At 39.6% G+C, this 25,293-nt stretch overlaps 1 protein-coding gene across 5 annotated transcripts in view; it reads right to left on the bottom strand.

Moving 5' to 3' along the window:
* Positions 1-1,667: 1,667 nt before the first annotated feature.
* Positions 1,668-25,293, bottom strand: part of SPATS2 (spermatogenesis associated serine rich 2) — a 148,641-nt gene continuing 125,015 nt past the window's right edge. For all 5 annotated transcript variants that reach the window (XM_049625399.1, XM_049625397.1, XM_049625398.1 and 2 more), the window contains 6 exons: positions 24,970-25,105; positions 12,170-12,228; positions 8,514-8,623; positions 5,455-5,557; positions 3,972-4,186; positions 1,668-2,909 (listed from right to left, as the gene is read on the bottom strand). In XM_049625399.1, the coding sequence (XP_049481356.1) occupies positions 2,598-2,909; positions 3,972-4,186; positions 5,455-5,557; positions 8,514-8,623; positions 12,170-12,228; positions 24,970-25,105 (935 nt within the window). In that variant the 3' untranslated portion in view covers positions 1,668-2,597. The remainder of the gene's footprint in view (positions 2,910-3,971; positions 4,187-5,454; positions 5,558-8,513; positions 8,624-12,169; positions 12,229-24,969; positions 25,106-25,293) is intronic.

Genomic DNA, 25,293 nt, shown 5'->3' with positions numbered 1-25,293 from the left:
AGATTCTCCCTCACTCTCTCCCTGCCCCATCCCGCTCCATTCTGTCTCGCTCAAAGTAAATAAATAAGCTTAAAAATTGCCTTAAAAAAAAAAAAAAGATAAGCCTAACCTCTCTTCACTGGAAGAAGGTCCAACTGACAAATTTAGGAGAATATCTGAAACATGAAATCCTAAATGAATTATGGCTTAGACATATTATTTTCAAAAAGAACTATTGAATGCATATAGTATCCTTGTTTTATAAAGACAAGACAAAAAGTTAAAAGCCTATATATGCATGTGTATACGTATATATATGTTCTGAAAAAGGTCTATAAGGATATATCCCAAATTTTTGAGTAATTACCCCTGAGGAATAGAAAGGGAGGATGGAAAACTTTAATTTTTTTCTTTTATAATTGCTATCACTTGACTTAAAAAAAAACTTTAACATTTATTTTTGAAAGAAAGAGAGTGTGAACGGGAGAGGGGCAGAGAGAGAGGGAGACACAGAATCCAAAGCAGGCTCCAGGCTCTAAGCTGTCAGCGCATTTTAAACATTTAAACATTTTAAACACTACTTCTGTCATTAAAAACAAAATGTAAAAAAAAAAGTGTAATTTTTAAACTTTTTATGATCATACCAAAACATCTTCAAATATTCTTCTATAACGAGGTTTTAATTTTAACATGAAAATGTTTCTTTCTTTTTTTTTTTTTTTAGTAATCTCTACACTTAGGATGGGGCTTGAACTCATGACCTGGAGATCAAGAGTCATATGCTCTATGGACCGAGCCAGCAAGGTGCTCCTCAACTTCAAGGTGGTTTTGACAAACATGCAGCCTCCCATCTTAGAAGGTTGGTTTGCCTGGATACAGGGATAGACCACATTGACCCTTCAAGATCACTTCAATCTCTGGACTTTCTATAAAGTATAGGGAAGCAATTAATCAGAAAAGCAGGGCTTTTCCTGGATACCCAGCAGGTTGATGGTGTTGGACAAATTCCCCAAAATGAGGGGATCAGCCCTTTAAAATGGCTTCCTAGTATTCCTGGACTACTGTTTTCTTTACTGAAAGACACACACACACACTCACTCTCTCTCTCTCCCTCTTTCAATCTGTTCAACCAACCTGAACCCTGGCAGCTCAGCTTCAGCCAAAGAGCCAAGGGAAGCCCTGAGGCAGCTAAGTTCTGCACCACTGCCACTTACAGTCTGGGCTTCAGACTCGGGAGAACAAATGCTGGAGAAAGAAAAAGCTCTGCTGTTGCTAAATCATAGATGCTGGGGGTGGGGGCGGGATGAGGGGTCTGGCCCCACTGCCACCTGCTACATGCAGGAGCTCAATTATACCGTTACACTCGCTACTCCTGTCAAGGGACAGGCAGTGGAGGAGAGGGGTTGCTCGGGAGAGCTGCTGGCAGCTGTGGTTTTTCTCAACCGGCAAGCTTCCTTTGGAAAGTCACCGTTCCCTACACTAGGAATCTTTTCCCACAAGGAACAGCTGCATTTGCTCATGCTGGCTTCCGCATTTTCATCTGGTTCTGAAGCTAAGCAGTGGACAAATGACTTAGGTCTCTGACATCCTCATTTAAGCCCCGAACAAGCTGTCCGGGTGACTTCTACCCCATGAGGCCCAAAGGAAACCAGAGAATGAAATGAAGTCATTTGCTGCCGTGAAACAAATGTGGGAACATTATGCAGTTGTTTTTATTTTTCCAACTATAAAGACTGGCAATTTGTTGATGGGTAACACCTTAGATTAACACTAATTATATTGCTATAAATTTGGTTGAGGATAAGAACAGGATTCAGGAACAAGGGAGAACAATAACAACAAAAATCTTCAAACATTCTTGAAACAAAGAAACACTTTTTTTTTCCTTTAATTAAATGCTTCTTTCCCACAGACTTCCCTAGACTGGTTTGCAGTCTAAGGCCATAGGAAACGAGGCTTTGGGCATTCTGAAGAGACTGCAGATTAAGCTATAGCGCCAAGCAGGAGACTAAAACCCTGACCTGAGTGTGTCAATCTTAGGCATGTTCTGGGAGCAGAGGCAGATTCTCAAATGTTTCCCAGCGTTCCTTCCTTTTTACCAATTAAATTTCTGCTTCTCTGGTTAATTCAATGTAGTACACAATTCCCTCGCTGCCTTTCCTGGTTATACTGTTGTGTAGAGGGAACCTGCCAGGAACGTGTCGCTTCTGCTTAGGCTGCAAAGGCAACTGGACTAGTTCTGATCCATCTCCTCCTGAGAGCCTCAACAGTAGGGAGTTGCTGAGGAAGGCCTCTTCGGGGAACTGAAAGGTCGGGTGCACTGGGAAGAACATCGCTTACCCTTGGGAAACCTGGCATCGGTTGCCTGTGATTCCTGGTGGAAGTGACCAATCAGACTCAATCCGTACCATTGGGAAAGGTCAAGGGAAAGAACAGCTTCCCCTCCAAAAATGGTAAAGAGGAAATGAGGAGAGAAGAAACCCAAAATATTCAGAATGGCATAAAAAGTGGTATGTGTAAACTTCTTTTTGTTATTACATCTAACTATAAGTTTCCTAAAGTCCAGTTACCAAGTTGAATTGTGTGGGATAGAGGAGAGAGGCCAGTTGGAGCTGCCTTCAAGAGTTCACAGCTTCAAGCTGAGAGGTCCTAGGTTTGCGCTGGGGGAGCCCCTTTTTGAATGAGGGCTTGGGGGGGAAGGGCTCCATGCTGGCTCCAGTTCCATTGGTCCCTGCAGAGTGGGCCTGGCCCCGTTCACTAATGTTTCCTGATGCCTGGGATGGAGCATTCTGATACCTGGAACTAGATGAATACCATGAGCTATTTCTGTAACGACCCACACTGTCATGTCGCGCTTGGTTCATGGGGTCATTCGACTTTTGGCCTTGTGGCCTGTAGCTCTGTCCTCCTCGTCTGTTCCCCGGCAATACCTGAGGATAAAAGAATACAATGTTCAAAGAACTCTGGCATTATGGCACTCTGTCTGTTCCAGTTCAGCTTACAGGAGTATTCTTAAAGCCTAAATTGTGGTATCCCATAGTTGGGACTCAGCTCTCTCTCGAGACTCCCAGAATTCTGTCAGCCAATCCAACTTAGCCCACTACTCCAGAATTCATGTATCTTCCACTATTTTACCCCACCTTTCATCCCTAGGCTCTCCACTGAAGAGGACTTCACTTTTCTTTAGCTGGACACAAAAAGAAAGCTAAGGAGGAAGAAAGAACACTCTTGGGCTGTTACAAGCCCTTTACTGGGCAAGTATCTTATCACATGCCTGAACTCTGAGGACTGTAAGCCATTTGTAAAGATAATGAACACCTGGAATAATAAAATAAACGTCTTTACAATCTGCTTGGCTATACATTATGAAGCACAGATTAAATCATGCTGCTGTGACATTTAGGACATCTCTCACGTTACAACCCAGAAAGCTTATGGCATGTGGTTTTATTTTTGTCCTCTACTTCCAATGTAATACCAGTTCTGCAGGATTGCTAACAGCGCTGCCTTGGATTGCTCTTGTGCATCTTCTTCAAACCAAGAAAAGAACCTCTGGATTATGCTTCAACTCTCTGGTGTTTGCCCTCCACCCCACCAGGTTCACTCTCTCTCCCGGATATTTGACGCGGTGCTCCTAGGGAGCTGCTGCTTCAGATGCACTCTGGTGAACCTGCCACTGTGTACTCATCTACCTCGAGATGGGTGCATGACTCCCACAGTGACTAATTACCAGGCGATACTACCTACAATAGCTAGGACTCCCGCCAACATCAGAAAGTCAGCAGTCTTGGCAACAGGAAGTCTAAGCTAGCTGGTGGTTTGGAACAGAAGTACCAAATGCTTTCTCGGGAACTAACTGGGGCTGGAGGGATTCAAAATAGGTGTGGAATGGCCATAAAGAGAGGAAGGTAATGTACTGAGCTGTCAGCAATTAAACTGTGACAGTCTGGTAACTTTTCTCCATAAGTGGCTTGGTGTGGAAGCTAGGTTACCTCTCGATGAGGCTGGTAGGGCCGGCCACTGGAGTTTGCTATGGGTGCAGGAGTCTCTCCTGGTGCCGAGTTTTTCTTGTTAGCACTTGTAAGGCTGGGAGCAGAGGCACAGGTGGAAGAGGAAGCGGCAGAGGCATCACACGGGCTACTCAAGGACATAGACGGAACTGTGCTGCATCGGGATCTGGTTGAGTAGCTGTTCTTTGGATGGGACACTGGACAGAAATAGGAGAAATAGGTTGTCATAGGACAGAAGAGCACGATGGTAAGGTTTTCCCTATTTCTCCACTTCACGATAAGCAATTTGAGACAAAGAACTGTCTACTGGAGTAGTTGTAAAGATAAGCTTATAAAAAAGCAACAGGAAGCAAAATCTCCCTTCTGCCCTCTTCCTCCACTCCTTCCAAATCCCTATTGCTTTTTTTTTTCCTTTCAAGTTTTTATTTAAATTCCAGTTAGTGAATCCCCCACTGCTTTGTAAAGGAACTCTTAGAGGCAGGAGAACAGCGTAAGATCGGAGTAGTCATTCCCCCACCAACTCATGACTTCTCGGCATTTCCTACTAAACTCCTGGCTGCGGCTCCAGCAGCTGACTAAGCCTAGGAACAATAGTATGGGCCATATGTTCAGTTTCCTATGAAGGAACATTCTGAAGTACAGACTTCACAAAGAAAGAAAAAGGTAAATAGAAAGCTAAATCCCTTTTTAAAAATTTGAATGATGCAAGGTATAAATAATCAGGATTAAATATGAACAGAACTAGTCTTTATAATAAACATGTATCTTCCCAAGGTTCTTTCTGCAAAAATAATCCTCAACTCAAAATATCTGAAAAATAGTAATATATTCACTTCAAATTTTGTCAGAATTCAATGGCTTAAAACTACCCCTTTTTTTTTTTTTTGGTTTTAAGTCTGGTCTAATGTTGAGTTCACAATCACTGCTCTAGGTCCGACCTTTCACTTTTATACTGACAGAGAAAGAACAAAGGACCTGAGCTCAGGGTTTGACTGGTGTGCCCCTATAAGCTCTCACCTTAAGGACACCCCCCGCCCCCGGCCTTAAAGCTATTATTTAATCACCTATTATGTGCCAGGAAAGGTAGGTGTTATTATCTCCATTTGGGAGAGGAATAAAATAAAGTTCTGAGAGGTTAATGTAAAGGCAAGGATTCCAGCTCGGTCTGACTCAGAGCTCCCGCTCTTTACACTATGTATCACACACAACTCAACCCAGCAGAAAAGGATGAAAAAATAACATTGCAAATTTAGGGAGCCAGAAAATGCCCATCCTTTAAGCTCAAAGAATCTGCATCCTGTGACTTCTTAAGTATCTCAGAACTGCTTTTCACAAAAGCATACAAAAACACAAGAGGCATTAAAGCAGAATCAGTGGAGAAGCCAAGCCAAAACTTTAGTCTCGGATCAGGAGACGGAGTCCCCTCCTCACCATCTCCAGCGCCCAGAATCTCTCGCCATCCTACCTTGTCCAAATGACTCAATGTCCTTCTTCAGCGTCTCTACATCACAGGTGAACCGAGCTACTCGTCCCAGGTCCTCATCGTATTTACGCTCACTAACAAAGTGCTGGAGAAAGGACAAAGAAAAACCTCCGGGTGAGACAGGTGATATACATGGAATCCATGGCTTCTTATAAACAGATGAAAAAAACTATTTTCCATTGTCTTTTTGTTGCTTCAAATTTTACTAAATGGCCATCATATTGCCTATGCCAGGTGACTGATGGAATTCAGCCATTTTGCTAAGGTTCAAAGGTAAGTCTGTTGGGGAGCTTTATGAAATGCTACCTGATGGCCAAAGCCCATCAGAGATGATGAAGAGAAATTGTAACGAAAGAAGAAAAAGTTTCCAGTAGAGGGCCATCTTTCCACTGTTGGCTACTCTCCACATTGTTCCATTTTATACAGAAGCAGAGGCAGCAAAAATGCTCGTACGTTACAACAATGATTCCATGTAAATAGAGGGCTTGGTGTTCTTTAATAGGAACCTCCTTAGGCAACCCACTTCATCCCTTTATAAAGTAGGATTTGTTAGTCCTTGAAGTGGGGACAACTTCTTGAGATGGAAAATCATTCATGTGAAAATCCAACCTTGCAAATGAGAAGGGTTTATGCTGCAAGTAATCTAATCCTTTTAAGCAGACTGAGCTGAGACATACCAACCCCTTGGGTCAAAACTAACTATCATGTCAGGAATAAAGTGCTTCTGGGGGTATCTTTAAATAAACAATTTCCAAAGTAGCCTGGAATCTTTTTTTTTTTTTTACCCCCAGATGAAAAGGAGGCAAAAAGGAAAAGTTAAAGGCCTACATATCATTTACAAGAATCAAACTCCTCAGAACAGTCCTCTAGCAGGTGGTCTAATTCCACTTTGGATTTTCAAGGGGTATAATCAAAAACATCAGAATCCTTGGGATGGATCTAGAAGCAGTAGATGGTAAAGGAGAAATAAAAATTCCCTGTGAACCCTGAAGTCCTGAGAGTACACTGTGGCTCAGGAAAGCACATGAACCTCTGTAACATAGAGCCTTCAGACATGTAATATCAGTCTGAGAGTAATTCTGAAACAAATTCTAGGGTTTGTTGAGCCAGAGACATAACAAGAATGACGGAAATAACATGATCTGGAAATAAGACATTTAAATTGCACAGCACCCACTTCAGTACACTGAATATGTGGAGAGAAACAGATCCTTAGTCAGCCTGCAGAAATATTTCTAGCAGCTTTTCAACCACGTGGGAAGGAGAACAGATGAAGCCTGTGAGAGCCAGGATTCTCATCTAATTCCAAAGGGGTTTCCGGCTTCTCCCAGATAGTTGAACAAGACTGACTGGCATCTTCATGTCAGTGAAGAAGACTTTCTATAATTTTTAGTATTATAGTTCTAGTTAATCAGAAATGGTAATTTCATACTGGCATCGTTTTGCTATTTCACCCCAATAGCATCTAAGGGGAGAAGTGAAAGACTGAGTGTGAAAGACTGGGTCAGAACGATAAGGATACCTGGAAGGTCTTAGATGATTTCCCATCTAGGTTTTTATTTTACAAAGGCTGTTATATAGCCTGTGCAGCAAGTATTCCTCTTAAGTATGGCAAGAAGTCTCATGTGTTCAGAAAGAGCAGAGGTTAGGGCTCAGGAGTAGGAACAGCCAACTCCTCTTCTTCACACAGCTAATGGTTTATAAACAATTATTTAGAATTCCAGTGTCCACAACTACCCGCAAATATCCCAACGTCTCTCAGGTCTCCATGCTTAGTCTCAGAAACATTGTTCTTTATATAAGAATTTTAAATGTATGAGGGGCGCCTCGTGGCTCAGTTGGTTAAGCGTCTGACTTTGGCTCAGATCATGATCTCACGGTACGATTTGAGAGTTTGAGCTCTGCTGTTGGGCTCTGTGCTGACAGCTCGGAGCCTGGAGACTGCTTCAGATTCTGTGTCTCCCTCTCTCTCTCTGCCCCTCCCCCACTTGTGCTCTGTCTCTCTCTCTCTCTCTCTCTCTCTCCCCCTCCCACTCAAAAAAGAAATAAACATTAAAAAAAATTTTTTTTAAAGAATTTAAAATACATGAGTGTCGAACCTAAGAATCTTCACAAACAGATACAATACAATCAGTATCTCAAGTTGCTCATTTTTCTCTTCTAAAATCAGAATCAACCAACCAACCATTTCAATATTTACTGAATCCCTACTACATGCCAAGGCACTATGCTAGACACTGGAGGCACACTGGTTCCTGCCACTGTAAAGTTCACAATCTAGTTGGGAAGACAGATCAGTCAAATGCATATAAAATGATAACTATGCTATGAACATACAAGATAGGGGGCATGACATGAAAGTTAAAAGGACGAGCAGGTCAGTTATCTGTGTGCTGGGAGTAGTTGGGTGGGGCGTTTTGTACAGATCAAAAAGCATACATATAGCCCTCCAGCAGGAGGGAAGAGACTATGTTTGTGGGAAGGAGAAGCAAAGATGGCCAGAGAACAAGGGGAGTATGGTGTGAAATAAGATGGTGGCAGAGCCGGACCCTGCAGAGCCCTTAGAGGCCGTGTTAAGGATTACAGTCTTTATCCTAAAAGCAGTGGGAGGTTTGAAGCAGTTTAATGTGGTGTGAGAACAGATATGGAGAGCTGGGAGGGCAGGGCAGTGGCAGAATAGACGGGTGGAATCAGTTAAGAGGCCATTACAGAAGTCCAAGCAAGAGACAACAGTAGCTGGATAACGATGGTGGTGGTGAAGATTGAAGAGAAAAGGTCAGATCTGAGATTTGGGAGGAGGTCAAACAGACAGGGTCTGATGACAGATTTAATATGGGAAAGGAGAAATTCCTAAGGCTTCCAGGTTGGACACCTGGATAGATGACAGTACCATTTACAGAGAAAGGGAACATGGAAGACGGTTAGCTTTGAGAAGGGAAGATCATGAGTTCAATATATTAGATATGGCGATGAATTATGGAGATTTGCTGCTTCAGTCCCTGAGGGTAAGAAGAAAGGCAGAAAGGAGAAAGAAGTTTTACCTTGATATCAGCTCTGAGCTCAACCAATTGCTCCTCTGACATTCGAACAGCCACATCAGTCATCTTCTTTAGAAGTTCGGCTTTCTTTTGTCGGCTGAGCAAAATTTCCACTGTGGAGGAAAAGAGAGTAGGACTCTTATCTTCTGCTAAATAGGATAAAGGAGAATTGGAAATATGGGCCTTGCAGTACATATTTGAACAGCCAAAGGCTTAGCTGCCCACCCATCCAGAAAATGAAAATACCAAAGGTCCAGTTTCCAGCTTCTTGAGGGACTCTGAAGGCAGTTAAATGGTAAACACTTTTTATGAATCATAAAGACTCATAAATCATTTATTTCTCTTTCTTCTCTTTCCAGTCAAAAAAAATTTTTTTAATCAAGAAACATATAAATTAAAACAGAAATAGGTACCCAGGGTAAAAAAAATTCACCTAGAATAAATGGGTATAAAATGAAAAGTAAAAGCATCCCCCCTACTTCTGACAGCAAATATCTCTCTCCCTTCTTTCCCCTCCTTACAGATAGGAGTATGTCATATATGTGGTCCTTTCCTTTACCTAAGCTATTTTTACTTGACATACCTTGAAGTTCATTGCCTATTAATACGCTGGCTCTCCTTCACTGTTTAACAGCCACATGGTTTTCTACTACTTAGGTATACTACAGTTATTTACTAAGTCCCCTAACGGTGGATACTTAGGTTGTTGACAGCCTTTTAAGAAGTATAATCTTTGGCATGCTCCCAGATGTATAACTCAGATATGGCCACAGAGGATAACAGACAATATGAAAAAAAAAAAATCTCTCAGAGCAGAGAACCAGGGGTTACAGAGAATGTGAGCCAAAGAAATCCTCCAAGGAAGCAGAACTAGGTGCTGCCATATGAACGAAGGCGTTATCTCTGCCACAAGGCCAGGGATTCTGCTACTCCTGCCCAGTACAATTTGATCATTGCTTTTCCAGGTGGGAACTTTTTACTCTAATTATGCTCTTCTTTATATAATATTGGAGGGAAGGGCATTTAACTTTTCCTCTAGTTCATGGGACCCCAGACCACAACATGCCATTTCCAGATCTGTTGAAAGATCTGAAATGACCCCGAAGCCCTGGACTTTCAGCTAAATATACTAACTAGATGAGACTTTGGAGGTGTTGTCATTGAGGAGGAGAGGAGTGTGTTCTCATTTTTTAAAAAAGAGGATATCGGGTAGCTGAGGGGTGGACAATAGCAAAAAGACTGTTAGCAACTGCATATCCATTCTCCTCTTTTTCCTATCGGAAGTCCAGTGTTTTGGGTACCAATCTGCTTAAGTAAAAATCTACATTTCCTGGCTTTGCTGGATAAGACAGTCGTGTGATATGGTTTAGTCACTGAGATCTAAGCAGAACTCACAGGGCGAGGTTTACAGGAGTCCTAGCCAGCATGTAACATATTGCCTCTCCTCAACTGGAGCCTTAGCAGGGATATTTTGACCATAGGTACACTCTAAGGATGGCTGAGTACAAAGACAGAGAAGCTCGGGTCCCTCATGTCATTTTGGAGACGCCCTGCCAGCCCCGATCACTTACCTCTGGATTTTTCATTTCATGAGAGAAAGAAATAAACTCACATTTATTTAGGCCACTCTGTTGCATGCAGTCAAACTCAATTCCTAACTGTTATACATAGAATCCTGTAACCCACTTAGAAATCAGCCAAATTTATGTTAGAAAATAACTAGAATTTTCCAAGAGCTACATCAGGTATTCCAGAGAGTTGAATGCCTTTAGCAAGTTTACTTATTATCCTGATTGTCACGGATATACCACCCACGGGCTGCCCTCCCCACATGAGCTTAATTAATAAGCACACACTTTCCCAGTAAGTGAGGGATATGCCTACAAAAATTTCTTGACACTAAGGCCCAATAGTTACAAATGATCTACTGGTCTGGCTCCCAAGATAAAACCTGTCTGCCATTTTGTGTCAAATCCATTTGCTCTCAGGAATCTGCATTCTAGGATTCTAAGACAAAACTACAGATCCCATCATGGAGGAAATGTGTCACGTCAAGAACTCCACACAAATCAGTGGACCCAATTACACAACTTTGGACAAGACACATTTTCTCCAAAGGACTCATTTCTTCATTTATTAAAAAAAAAAAAAAAAAAAAAGGAAAACCTAATTACCTCATAAGGGTAATATGAAGATCATAGAGAAATGAATGAAAAAACTGAACTGTGAAGTACTATGAACATATAAATCAATAAAACTATTAAACGTGTAAGAAAAAAAAGAAGCACCTTCTTGACAGTATTGGTAAATGAATAATTACATTTACTAACACTGAGATCCAGGATTTTAGCATGAAAGAAAGGAGATACAGATATACAACTGACAAAATTAAGTAAAACTGTAGCTCTTAATTTGATAAAATAAGATTTGCCATGAATTGATAATTGGTTGAAGCTGGACGGTAGCAGTTAATTATATTAGTCATTTTGAAATGTTTGGCATTTTCTATAAAAGATATATTTTTAAAAAGCACCTTCTTCTCAAAAGTAAGGACTACGTCTTCTTACTAGCTTTATTTGAAACTTTATGCTCAAAATAGAACACACAGTACACGAATGGACCGAAATGGTCACATTTAGAAATTTCAGAATATACCACTCAATTTAAATGAATCTCACCTCTGAAAAACAGTGGACAGCACCTGTTCAACATTTCAGGTCAAAACAGATCAAAAGAGAACTCAGCTCAGTGCCTCCTCTGGCCCATGAGCATAAACACAAATGGTTTAATTGTGAGTCATCACCTCAACCTATTGCCATTCGTACCAGTCTGAGAGCAGGTTAAAAGAAACAACCCTCCAAATTACAAATCTAGCATTCAAAGCATGAAGGTCAAACCTGCTGCTGAAAAGCCCACATCAATGCCATTGTAGAAGCTGTAACAGATACTCCCTTCTTTCCATACAGCTGTGTATCTTGTACCTAACCCTCAACAGGAATGACAAAAAACAGGTATCTGGTTCTTTGGTTACAAAACCCCACAAATTACCCAAGTTAGACTCTATTCCTCCAGAATCTATTTTAGTAAGCTTTCATGGAATCCTAGTCATGGTATCCTAAACCCTCATTTCATTGACTTCCTCTATCTAATGATAACAGACACGGAGTGAAGACTGTTCTACAAACTGAGAAAACCAAGAAAGTTCTCAGATAGGTAATGACAGTGATGCATACACTAAATTGTGGGCAAGCTGGTGAAGTTAACTCTGATTATGCCAAACATTTTTTTTTTCCAAGTAGAAAAAAAAAACCCAATGGAATTATTCAATCACTGGAAGTAAAACCCAAAATAAGACAAAACCCAGGCACCTGGCAAGGATACTTTATTTTCCTAAGATGATGTTGTGGTGGCAAATACCATGATGCAGTCCCTCAGACATTGAACATTCAAAATATTAACATTCAAAAATATTAAAAACCAGATTCTTGTAAAGTTGTTTCACCTGACAGGATTCATATGCCAGGGCAGTACAGCTTCTCAAGATTCTTCAAATAAATATATAAACTCCTACAGTGACATTTATATTGAGCTTTTGTTATGAGGGTTGAAAGGCAGATAACTACTAACTGGTAATAGCTTTAACTACAGATCAGTCTTACTTGCTTCAGCTTTCACTTTGTCCATTTCAGCAAGCAATGCCACTTCTCGATCCATTAAACTAGGAAAAGATGACAAAGGGAAAAAAGGTTTGATCAGAAACTCAAACAGAAATAGCACATTGTTAACAGAGGAGACAGACTTATGAGTTGGTTCACTGAAAGCATACTACAAAGTAAACCCTGTGTGGACCACATACAAATTGTCTTACCCTCAGCAAAGGATATTTTAAGGATTCCAATAAATAGACCTAATTCCCTTTTGTTTCTTTTTTTTCTTTAATTCCCTTTTATTTCTGTGTATTACAGTAAACCAGTAGCTAGAAGTCCAAGAATTGAGAACCAGTAGGTGGCAGTAGCGAGCTACAGAACACTTCTAGCTAAACTGTGCTAAAGCAAAAGTTCTGGAAGTTACGTATTTCCACATACAAAGTCACATATTTTTTATTTTATATTTTGGTCTATAAAATCAGACAGCTTTGCTTCTAATACATTTTACCAGGCAATATCCGTACTAGGGCATGGTAAATTTATCCACAATTAGGATTTTGTATATTCTCAACACTTTACCACAGTTGCACCAAGTCCACTGGCACTTTGGTCTATTTTGTCAAAGGTTTTATTTAAACTCCAGTTAGTTAACATACAGCATAATAGTAGTTTTGGGAGTACAATACAGTGATTCAACAATTCTTTTTTTTTCTTTTTTGATTCAACAATTCTTATTTTTTTAATGTTTGTTTATTTATTTATTTATTATTTGTTTATTTATTTACTTTTATTTTTCCGAGAGAGCACAAGCAGGGGAGGGGCAGAGAGAGAGAGGGAGACACAGACTGCAAAGCAGGCTCCAGGCTCTGAGCTGTCAGCACAGAGCCCAACACAGGGCTCGAAGTACCCAACCTGGAGATCATCACCTGAGCCAAAGTTGGACACTTAACTGACTCAGCCACCCAGGCGCCCCTTGATTCAACAATTCTGTACATCACCCAGTGCTCATCACAACAGGTGTCCTCCTTAATCCCCATCACCTGGTCAGCCCATTCCTCCCCTCTGGTAACCATCAGTTTGTTCTCTGTAGTTGAGTCCGTTTCTTGGTTTGTCACTCTCTCTCTCTCTTTTCCCTTTGCTCATTTGTTTTTGTTTGTGGCACTTTAGTCTTAAGGAGGCAGAGTAGTTAAAAGACATATATACATTGTGCTGGTTTCAAGTAAACATTTAATAATCCAGAAAAAATGAAATCAAAGGTTTCTGATAGGCTTTCTACAGAAAATGAACGTCAAATGGGTACTGAGAATTTTCTCCACTGCAAATGTAAATGGCACATAAAGCTTCCTATGTTCTTGTAAAAGAGCCCACTACCTTCAACATATAGAAAGACAGTAGTTTGCCCTAGTCTGCAACCTCTGGATACAAGTAATTTTCCTTACTGTATCAGTTTTACTCAGTGGTGAAATAAAAATCTAAAATTTTGATACTTGCCCAGACATGAAATGTTCCAACTCTCTTTGAATTTTCTATTCATTCTGATTTCCCCTTTTGCAAAGGAATAGATCTACAGGGTTAATAAAAGTTCTACTCTTGTTTCTGATTGTAAAACTAATCATATATACACACATACATAAACATATACGTATACATATATATGAATGCTGACTCAATTTAGCTCAATATTTACTGATGTTAGCAGAAAGTAGTTAATACAGGGACTAAGTGTGAGGTATACAAAAAAAGATAAGGCAGGGTCATTTTCTCAAGGAGGAAATTCCTTTATATGAAGTGCCAGAGAACACAGGTTTGATAAGAATTATGTATGATGTGGGGCACCTGGGTGGCTCAGTTGGTTAAGTATCTGACTCTTGGTTTCAGTTCAGGTCATGATTTCACAGCTCGCTGAGTTTGATCCCCACCCTGGGCTCCATACTAACAGAGCAGAACCTGCTTGGTGTTTTCTCTTTCTCTCTCTCTCTCTCTCTCTCTCTCTCTCTCTCTCTCTCTGCCCCTCCCCTGCGTGCACGTGCACACTCATGCTCGCTAAAAAAAAAAAAACAAAAAAAAACAAAAAAAAACATCATTATGCATGATGTTAATAAATAGACTTGTAATGAAACAAATTTGGATGGCATATTAATCCAGAAGCACCAGACAAGAGAGAAGATCCAACTATTGTAGGGTAGCAATACTCCGCTAAGAAAGCATTCTCCAAACCTTGGCAATACTTTGCTCCGAGAACTCTAGCAGCATTTGGAATACCTAAAAGCAAAACAAAAGCACAACTGAGACAGGAGCTGCCAGGCCTCAATTTTGACCCTACCTCCTTTCTGTTGCTGAATCACCTTAAGATGCAGACGCTGTGTCCACCAGATGACAAATTTGTCTCTGGCAAAGCTTGTAAAATATTTATTAAGACTTCCGCAAACAAGTAAGCTTTTTGCAGCTTACAATCTTTATTATGAAAAAGTAGAATGTCACATGACACGTTTAGCAAGAAAAAAAATTCTGCATCATCACAATCAGACTTTTCTGTGGCAGTAGGAGCTACGAAGTACACTGTGTTGGATTTTTTCCCCCTGTAGGGATGACTGGAATCCATTTAAATAAAGTTTGTTTTTTGATTGACTCACTGGTGATCGTAAGAAATTCAGAGGCAGTGTATGAACAACCATCTGCCCATGCCATTAAAAAAAGTGCATATTTTCGTGCCCAAAAACCCCACTATAAAAAGCAGTAAGTGCTTCTATTTCTTGTTTGTTGTCTTGCCATCTATTGATAACATCTACAAAAGGTCTTATGTCATCAGCCAAGTATTAAATAGAGCAATCTACTGGTTAACTGAGGCTGTTGGGATATTTTCTCAGAGAAAAGCCTGATGAACATTTGCAATTTTCCTGAAGATTTTCACAAGTCTTTAAAACACAAAAATGAATATGAGGTGCCTGGGTGGCTCAGTCGGTGAAGCGTCCGACTTCAGCTCTGGTCTTGATCTCACAGCTAGTGAGTTCGAGCCCGTGTCAGGCTCTGTGCTGACAGCTCAGAGCCTGGAGCCTGCTTCCAGTTCTGGGTCTCCCTGTCTCTCTGCACCTCTCTTTCAAAAATGAATAAATGTTAAAAAAGAAAAAAGTAAAAAGTTTAAAGAAAAGCACAAAAACAAATAAATGCTAAAATATAAATGCCTGATAGTTAGCTTTTGTCATTGTAATGTTAAGTGCCTGACACTAAGCTTTGATTGTCCAGACCTCCATTTCAAAGACATCTCAGATAAACAGACTGCCAGCTGCACAATAAAAAGTCAGGCTACCCCACACAGGAAGTTCCTCTTTTAGAAAGCCCTGAGTGACCCATATAACTTGAGTGACCCTACTTTCCCTTCCCACGCTTTAATTCCTGCTCTTATGTTTTAAATTCACCAATAAAGAAAGAACCCACAAAACCTTAGGTAACCCACCATCACCTGCAATAAAGGCATAACCCTAGTCTGAGCTCTATTTAAGCACCCTGTGCTGTATGGCACTGGACGTGCCATGTCCCCTCTAGGACATGTAAGTAATAAAAGCTTGTTTTTTTCCCAAGATCCCTGATGGCAGTTGTTGAGGTGTCTTACAATCCTAAGAACCACCAGGGCTGATCCAGCCACAACACTAGCTCAAATATGGCCTCATTACAAGTAATATGCGGCCCAGGTGAATGCCCACCCCCGCCCCCCCGGGCGTTTGTAGCTGAGAGCATCACCATAGATAGGCCGAGACTGACCAAAGCAATATAATAATAACTTGCCTCCTAAAAGTACATCACATAATGTACTGCAACTGTGTAGAATGACCATATCTTTAGGTCATCAATGCTAAAGCATTTTAGAGGTGGCATGTCATAATGCCTGCAGCTTTCAAATGGTTCCACCAAAACACATCACACACACACACTCTGTACCATCCTTCCATGTCTTTTGTCTCTTTGAAAGTTTTCATAATAAAAAGTTGAAATAAGTGCATCACAAATAGAAAAGGTGGGAAGAGTTCAAAAGTGGACAGTAGGGTAAGCATGAAGATAAATAGCAGAGGCTTTTTCTTTTTACGATTAAAAACAAGAGTTTATCGTAATATTGCTTTCTAACAATGCAGAAACTTAAGCTCAAGTTTTTCATCTGTTCCTCAGCTAAACGATGGTCTTCATATAGATCTGTGGCCAAGAGATTCAAAAGTACCTGTGGTTTGAGGTAACAGTTTTTAGAGGCCATAACTGCAAGCAATGAGTCCTCTCAGAGAGTGATGAAAAGCTCATTCAGACAGTCAGACTTTCTGTTACCTTGCTCGTGCCAATACACAAGGACACTGAGCTTGCAGTTGCTGTCTCAAGGTTTTCCTGAATGGAAATACACATAATCAGCATCTGATACACTGGATTCTGAAACTGCTAATGAAATTCAGCTAAATATTGTGGGGTCTTAGACACTAGGTCTTATTAAGCCTGCGCCTTATAACAGTGTAGAGAATTTCCACATCATTTCTTCAGTCATGAAAGATGGTTTTAGATGACTTGTCACTGCCACTAAGGGAAAAGACTGGTAAATGAATGTTCTGTATTGCCTTCCTTCCTTACTAGGACTTTTTACTATCTTCACATTTGTTTAATTTATTCTAAAGCTTCTATGTAATTTATTTAGTTGCTCAGAATAGTTTTGCCTGTAGTACTATTCATATCTCTAAGATATCGTACATGTCCATCATTTGAAGCAAGCCCTTTAATTAACGCATTTAACATGTAGATTATTGATTCTAGCTATTGCCTTCAGTATTCCTTGGTACCAAAAAAATGTTAACTATCATTTGTTTATGGTTGCTGCATTAGAAGACAATGTTATGGGGTGCGTAGGTGGCTCAAGTCGGTTAAGCATCCGATTGTTGATTTCATCAGCTCTGGTCATGATCTCACGGTTTTTGAGTTCAAGCCCCACATCGGGCTCTGTGCTGGGAGCCTGCTTGGAATTCTCTCTCTCCCTTTCTCTCTGCCCCTTCCCTGCTCGTGAGCTCTCTCTCTCAAAATAAACAAATAAACATTAAAAAAAAATTCTTTTTTAAAGAAAATAATGTTATAATGGAAACACATCTCTGGCAATTCCACAGCCAACTATTTCAAGGGATAATACTCTAAACCACTCACTAATGTTAGAAAATATTTGTACCCGATTATATTTGCTGAAAACCTAAAACTTATTCATTCTAACACCTCTAGCCAATCAAAGGAGAAATCCAAGCAAAGCCAAAGCAAACACCTTTACTTCTCTGAAGACATTTCCCTCTTCTCATAAAAACAATCAAAAGAGGGGCGCCTGGGTGGCTCAGTCGGTTGGGCGGCCGACTTCGGCTCAGGTCATGATTTCGCGGTCCATGAGTTCGAGTCCCGCATCGGGCTCTGTGCTGACAGCTCAGAGCCTGGAGCCTGCTTCGGATTCTGTGTCTCCCTCTCTCTCTGCCCCTCCCCTGCTCATATTCTGTCTCTCTCTGTCTCAAAAATAAATAAACGTTAAAAAAAATTAAAAAAAACAATCAAAAGAGGGAACAGTCAGTAGTTTTTATTAGCAGAAAATTAATGATGCTTCATATGTTTTGTAGAACTCCATACTCCCGGCACTTGGCCTTATTGGAGTATGGTACACGTGCATAGGCTCAAAACAAAAACAAAAAACACCAGTAAGTCAGGTCATCACACAGAGTTGAACAACAGTGGTAAAATTAACTGAAAGAACTAGCTTATTAAATCATATTTGGATCTTATCAAATCAGGAGTCCTCACAAAGCATGTAGACATGTGATTTCATATTTTAAGAGTCTGAAGTAGCTTGTAAGAAATTAGGATGTGAATATAAGCTGTTCCTTTGGGACTGTTCTTTTCCAGTGGTCAAAAGTATCTCAGTTCTGAAGTGATATTACAGACCATATGACTCGATGATATTTTACAATATGTTTAGGAAAAAAAGAACCAGTAGCAATCTAGATTACCAAGGAGTTTATTGTTCAAGTTTCTAGTTGGTAAGGAAAAATTGTTAGTGTTAAGCCATCTAGAGAGTAGCTGGCTACATCCTCACTTAAAACTGTGGGGTTTTTTTATCCTCTCTCTCAAATTATGACAGTAATGTCTAAAGGGCGACATATATAGACTAGAAAGGCAAAGACTAAAAAATAAAGGCAAACAGAGATACCTGATAAGACAATGAAAAAGAAAGCAGGGTATAGTAGAAAAGTGTCACTTAATACCAAGTATGTTTGGGCAAATTAGTTTTTACTGTGCCCATCTTTTCTTATCTATAAATTGGGTATAATAGTTATACAGATTAGAAACATGTGCATAAAAGCTTCTGACATGCAATAATGGCTCAATAAATAGCCACAGAAATTATTCAAATATCTGTGTTCATCTTGACTTCTCAGTTCCAGCAGAATATCCATTTAGTAAAATATGTTCATATTAACTTTGGTAAATCATTATATATACCAGATCCATTGTCTAGAAATTCTTAAATGAACACATACACATATTAGCACAGTGTAAGCAGTTACAGAGAGGTGAATCAAAGAAAACTTTAAACGAAAAGAATATACCACAAAAGTACACTCACTATGATTACAACTATTAAGATTATATGTGCATACAGATGGGGGACACAAGAGGACACAGAAAGTTAAGTTGGTAGAGTTACATGACTTTTACTTCTACTTTAAAGAACTGCTGTTATGCTCTCATTTTACCTTGGTCTCTGACTTCCTCCCATATTGCTTTCAACTACTGCCCCCTTAGCTATAGCTATACCAGGTGGAGCCCCTACATGTCCCTTCTATGCCTTTGCTTAGATCAGATCTCCTAATGGCAGTATTCTAGCCCCATCCTTTCTGCCAATGTAATTCCTGTCCTTCAAACCTTAATAATGATTCATTTATTTTAAGAAATCTTTTCTAATTGACCCCACTCCCTAGTTACCTTTCCCTTAATCTTCATACTTTCTCCACAACTAGGATCTGACTTGAAGGATAGGTGAATCACAAATCATTGTAAGGTGTGATTTAAGGCTTCTGAATTACAAAGCAATATTTGGATGGAATATTCCTTCTTAAAGTTTTATTTTACAAGAATCCTTATAAAGGCTTTCATAGGCTCACTCAAAATTTTGGTCCTGCTCAATCTAACTCTGTTCCATAATGACAAAATTTCTTAGTCCCTAAATTTCCTCTGTTATATAGCCTTTAAGCTGAGAAGGAAATAATATATGTGACAAGTACCAAGTCTCTAGCATTCTTCCTAAGCTTTAGTGAGAAGTGAGCCATCAGTGAGAGATGGGATGAAAATCATAGGTTACAGGGAGTCAGAATACAGAGATTCAAATATTGAGTCTGCAATTTATGATGTTATGTTAGGCAAATCGCTTAAGACTCAAATCCCTTTTAAATGGTAAAGTTGAATTTAAAATTCCTACTTAGCAGGATAGAAATCCAGATAAATAAGTCAGATAATATGACTGAATGTTTGGTAAACTGTTTGATAATTATCATGTTACTAGATATTTTCACAGATGGTTAAAGGGTTAAAATTTTAGGAGCGCCTGGTTGGCTCAGTCGGTCAAGTGTGGTTTTGGCTCAAGTCATGATCTCAGTCATGAGGTCAAGCCCTGTATCAGGTTCCTTGTTGGACATGGAGCCTGCCAGAGATTCTCTCTCTCCCTCTCCCCCGCTTGTATGCATACACACACTCTCTCTCTCTCAGGAAAAAAAAAAAAAAAAGTGAAAAATTTAAATTAAAGGATATCAAAAACCAAGAAGGCCAACTACTAGTAGAAATAAGGTATCAATGTACTAAATATGCAACAACTGAAGAATAATTTAAAGGTATAGAGTGCTATGGAGATTTTTGATAACACATTATTACATTAGCCCATTCCTTTATTTCTAAAATAGACATTTTTGAAAGCGCTTTGGTTCTTAAAATGATATGTAAGTTTTCACCATATAAATTTAAAGTTTATATGGACTTTAAGGATCTAAAAGCCTTAGGTTAGACTACCTGTAGCTTAACATCTTCTCTAAAAGAGAAGCTCAACTAAAAGGAAGTAACTTTTTTTGCTGTTTAATTTATTTTTTTAATTTATCCAAGTTAGTTGGTATATAATGCAACAGTGATTTCAGGAGCAGATTCCTTAATGCCCCTTACCCATCTAGCCCATCCCCTCCTCCCACAACCCCTCCAGCAAACCTCTGCTCTCCATATTTAAGAGTTTCTTATGTTTTGTCCCCCTTCCTGTTTTTATATTATTTTTGCTTCCCTTCCTTTATGTTCATCTGTTTCCTATCTTAAACTCCTCATATGAGTGAAGTCATATGACATTTGTCTTTCTCTGACCAATTTCACTTAGCATAATACCCTCCAGTTCCATCCATGTAGTTGCAAACGGCAAGATTTCATTCTTTTTGATTGCTGAGTAATCAAAAAGAAGGTATATATGTATATACTACATCTTCTTTATCCATTCATCCATCAATGGACATTTGGGCTCTTTTAATACTTTGGCTAATGTTGATAGTGCTGCTATAAACACTGGGGTGCACGTGTCCCTCTGAAATAGTATACCTGTATCCTTTGGATAAATACCTAGTAGTGCAATTGCTGAGTCATAGGGTAGTTCTATTTTTAATTTTTCGAGGAACCTCCATACTGTTTTCCAGAGTGGCTGCACCAGTTTGCATTCCCACCGGCTGTGCAAAAGAGATCCTCTTTCTCTGCATCCTCACCAACATCTGTTGTTGCCTGAGTTGTTAATGTTAGCCATTCTGACAGGTGTGAGGTGGTATCTCATTGTGGTTTTGATTTGTATTTCCCTGATGATGAGTAATGTTGAGCATTTGTTTGTGTGTTGGTTGGCCATCTGGATGTCTTCTTTGGAGAAGTGTCTATTCATGTCTTTTGCCCATTTCTTCACTGGATTGTTTTTTGGGTGTTGAGTTTGATAAGTTCTTTATAGATTTTGGATACTAACCCTTTATCTGATATATCGTTTGCAAATATCTACTCCCATTCCATCGGTTGCCTTTTTAATTTTGTTGATTGTTTCCTTCACTGTGCAGAAGCTTTTTATTTTGAAGAGGTCCCAATAGTTCATTTTTGCTTTTGCTTCCCTTGCCTCCAGAGACGTATTGAGTAAAAAGTTGCCTGCGCCAAGTTCAAAGAGGTTTTTGCCTGCTTTCTCCTTGAGGATTTTGATGGCTTCCTGTCTTACATTTAGGTCTTTCATCATTTTGAGTTTATTTTTGTGTACGTGTAAGAAAGTGGTCCAGGTTCATTTTTCTGCATGTCGCTATCCAGTCTTCTCAGCACCACTTGAAGAGACTGTCTTCCACTGGATATTCTTTCCTGCTTTGTCAAAGATAAGTTGGCCATACGTTTGTGGGTCCATTTCTGGGTTCTCTATTCTGTTCCATTGATCTCAGTGTCTGCTTTTGTGCCAAGAAGTAACTTTTCTAAGGTGAATGAGGAATCAGCTATGAAAAATTTCAGTCATAAGCAAAGACTTACATTGACTTTATATGTTTAGAATTTCAAATTTCTTATCCATTTTATCCTTAAAAAATTATTTTAAAACGTTTATTTTTGAGAGAGAGAGAGAGAGAGAGAGAGAGAGACAGCATGAGCAGGGGAGGAGAGAGAGAGAGAGAGAGAGAGAGAGGGAGACAGAATCCGAAGCAGGTTCCAGGCTCTGAGCTGTCAGCACAGAACCTGATGCGGGGCTCAAACCCACAAGCCATGAGATCATGACCTGAGCCAAAGTCAAATGCTTAACCAACTGAGCCACCCAGACACCCCTCCATTTTCTCCTTTAACAAAGAGTTGAGTGTGTTTAAGAGATGCCTCTCCATTTTCTCCTTTAACAAGGAGTTGAGTTGCTTTACAAAGGCAAGTTGAGTGTATTTCCTCTTGGCATTTTCACCAACATATTATATGACAACTGTCCAAAATGATTTATCTACTTTAGCTTCACGTTCCATTCCATATCCTGCTCCTTAATAACTTTAAACTTAAGTCAACTAATAGCTCCAACAATGTAAGTCAGACAAATTTTATGAATGGACAAGAAAAGTAAACTTGGGTCTAGAGATGATTATTACTGGATCACCAACAAACAGATTTTGAGTTTTACATACTGGAAAAGCCTCTGATTTTACCTTCCCACAGGTATGTGTCTGCTTTCATTTGGCCCCAAAATGAAAGCAGTTATCTGTATAATTCCCCTAGTGCCCCATCAATGTAATCTTACTGTTGCAAATTTGTTAAACCCTTTTCTTTTCTTTTATACTATAACCAACACAAAAAATGGCTTCCTGAGTGACATTAACTCTAAGCTCTGGTTCAGTGCCAAATGGAGTTAGCTTACCTGCCAATTATGTCTTGAAGTAGCAACTGCAAGGGGCATTGAAATAAGGTAGTATAAAAACCCAATCAGCCAGAGAGAAGGGCACCAGCAGGAAAGGGCAGGTAAATCTCTTTCCTCAAGTTAAATTGACCCGGTTGTCACGTCTGCTAATCAATCCTAAGTACACAGTTCCCAGGCAGGAAACCATTTCATTTGTCATTTATCGAAGGAGGCTCTCCTTGGCTGGGTTCCAAGTCAACAGGAACTCACAAATCTCTCTCCCGGAACTGCATTTCCTGGTTTAGGCTGGTTCTGAATACAATCAGATCCTGTGGCTAAGTAATCAGTAAGCTAAACAATCATGGAAACCAGAGGCTTATCAAAGCAAAGTTGGGATGATCTACTCTTAGCTCTTTATTCTTTTCCAAATGAGTCAATAATATCTGATATGATAGTAATCCAGAGCGAAGGGCATGGTACTTTCTCCCAAAAGGTTCATAAAGAGTAGAAACCAGTTACTTAGAAATATTCGTAGAAGTTAGAGCTTAATTTAAGGTGAGTTTGGGAAGACTGCTTGGAGTTAGAGAAGTATAAAGATATAGAAGAACATATCAGGATAGAAAAGTGGCATCAACAAGTATATAGAAGAGGAAATGTGAATGTTAAGTCTTCTGGCTGAAGCAAACATGTATGTAAGAAAGACAGAAGATATGACATTAAATTTCTAGCTATAAAACCTGAAAGGGAAAACTCAGGATTCAGGACAAAGAGCCTGCTTAGGATTCTCTCTCTTCCTCACTCTCTCTGTCTCTCTCTCTCTCTCTGCCCCCTACCCCATGCATGTGCCTGCCCTCTCTTTCTCAAAATAAATAAATAAACTTAAAACTATATACACAAACATATATGTACTTTTGGTTATGATGATTTAGTGGACCATTCTACACTTTGCAAATGATAAAAATATGTGTCAGCAACTTTTTGGAGGCTTTATTCTACATCTTCATTAATTCATGCCCTCTTCAATTCCACAGGACGGAGGCTGCCTACACTCCCTTGTCTCTTGTTTCTTGTGGCATGAAGTAACCATACTAAGCTGATGAACAGAGACGTGGTTGAATACGACCACAAACAGGCAAGAAAATGGATGGTTGGGAGGAAGAGTGGGGTAGGTTTCCTCTATTCATGAACGCTTCCTCTCACATTTCAGATCTAGGCACGTCTTACAGAGAAGGAAAGTAGACAGTCTTACACCTCCAAACATCAACCTAGCTGCTGGTCTTTCCATCACTTTACTGAATTTGGTCCTCAGGGCTTTTCCATTGCAAACAAGTCCCTTATAAAAATGCAAATACCTCCCCAGAAAGGAGTTATGGCTTCAGTATTAGTTACCACCTCAATATATAATGATTAAAACTAGCTTCAGTAATTTTAAAAAACATTAGAATATATTTCTCCCCGCAAAAGATTCTATAATCAAATACGCTTGAGAAACAGCATAGTATAGCTCCCTCTTGTAGATTCACAGTGCACATTAGCATTGAAAAAGCACTTCAGTCCAGTGGTAAAATTTTTAAAAAAGTATTTTCAAACCTCTTTAACTACCAAACCCTATTTCCCCTACAGAACACATATTAATATATTTTAAGATGTGAGTATTTTTTATTGTTTTATTTTTATTTTTAAAGTTTATTTTGAGAGAGAGAGAGAGAGAGAGAGAGAGAGAGAGACAGTGAGCATGCAAGTGGGGAAGGGACAGAGAGAGAGAGAGAGAGAGAGAGAGAATCCCAAGCAGACTGTGCACTGTCACTCCAGAGCCTGATGCAGGGCTCAATCCCACAAAACTGTGAGATCATAACCTGAGCTGAAATCAAGATTTGGACACTTAACAGACTGAGCCATCCAGGTGCCCCTAGTTAAGAGTATTTTTTTTAGAACACAGTTTGAAAAACACAAAATTAAAACAAATCGATTAATAATAAGGCACCAAAGATATGTTTAGGGCAGAGTGCATTAGGAAGGATGACAGGAGGTGGGAAAGCAAAGACAGGTCTTTTCTACTTCATAATTTTGTTCAAAAACATCATGCCATTTGTTGCAGGTTCCTGGTTTAAAAGACAGACCCTAAAGTAAGGATGTATGGTCCATTCTATAATTATTTGTCCTTTTCTGAACAGTATCAACCTCAAGCCCATTCCTAGAACACAAAAAGTTCTCTGTACCACCCATTTGCAAAATGGCCATGTGACCAAAAGGAGTTGAATGAAGCAGAAAGCTAAATATACCTCAGGATTTTTAAGTTTCTTCCCACTACATAGAGCAGTTAAGAGTCAGAAATTAAAGGACCTGGTGAATGGCAGACCATGTTTATAAATGATCATCTTTGTGCCATGTGATCAAATGCAACTTAACTTACCAGCTCTGCAATTCAGCAAAAGCTTGTTTCATTTTCTTAATGGAAGCATCCATCTCTTCTTTAACTACAACTCGATACCGTGCGAGAGACACTGTACAGCGCTGGAGGTCTTTCACAGATTTTTCAATATTGGAACCTTGGGAAGAAAACCCAAGGATTAATATAAAAAAAGGAGCACAAGTAACCTGAAAGTTAGATATGAACACCTAAGCATGTAAAGTAACAAATGTCATGTGGACTAAAAATGTTTCCTTAATGGCCACCCTCCTCACCAAAAAATTGATGTTTTCATAGATTTTTGTTTTTAACTAAGTATCCTGGCTA

Source organism: Panthera uncia, chromosome B4, assembly GCF_023721935.1.
Source record: "Panthera uncia isolate 11264 chromosome B4, Puncia_PCG_1.0, whole genome shotgun sequence".
NCBI classification, from domain to species: Eukaryota; Metazoa; Chordata; class Mammalia; order Carnivora; family Felidae; genus Panthera; species Panthera uncia.
The sequence above is the reverse complement of the archived record's forward strand: the minus strand, read 5'-3'. Positions and strand labels throughout refer to the sequence as shown.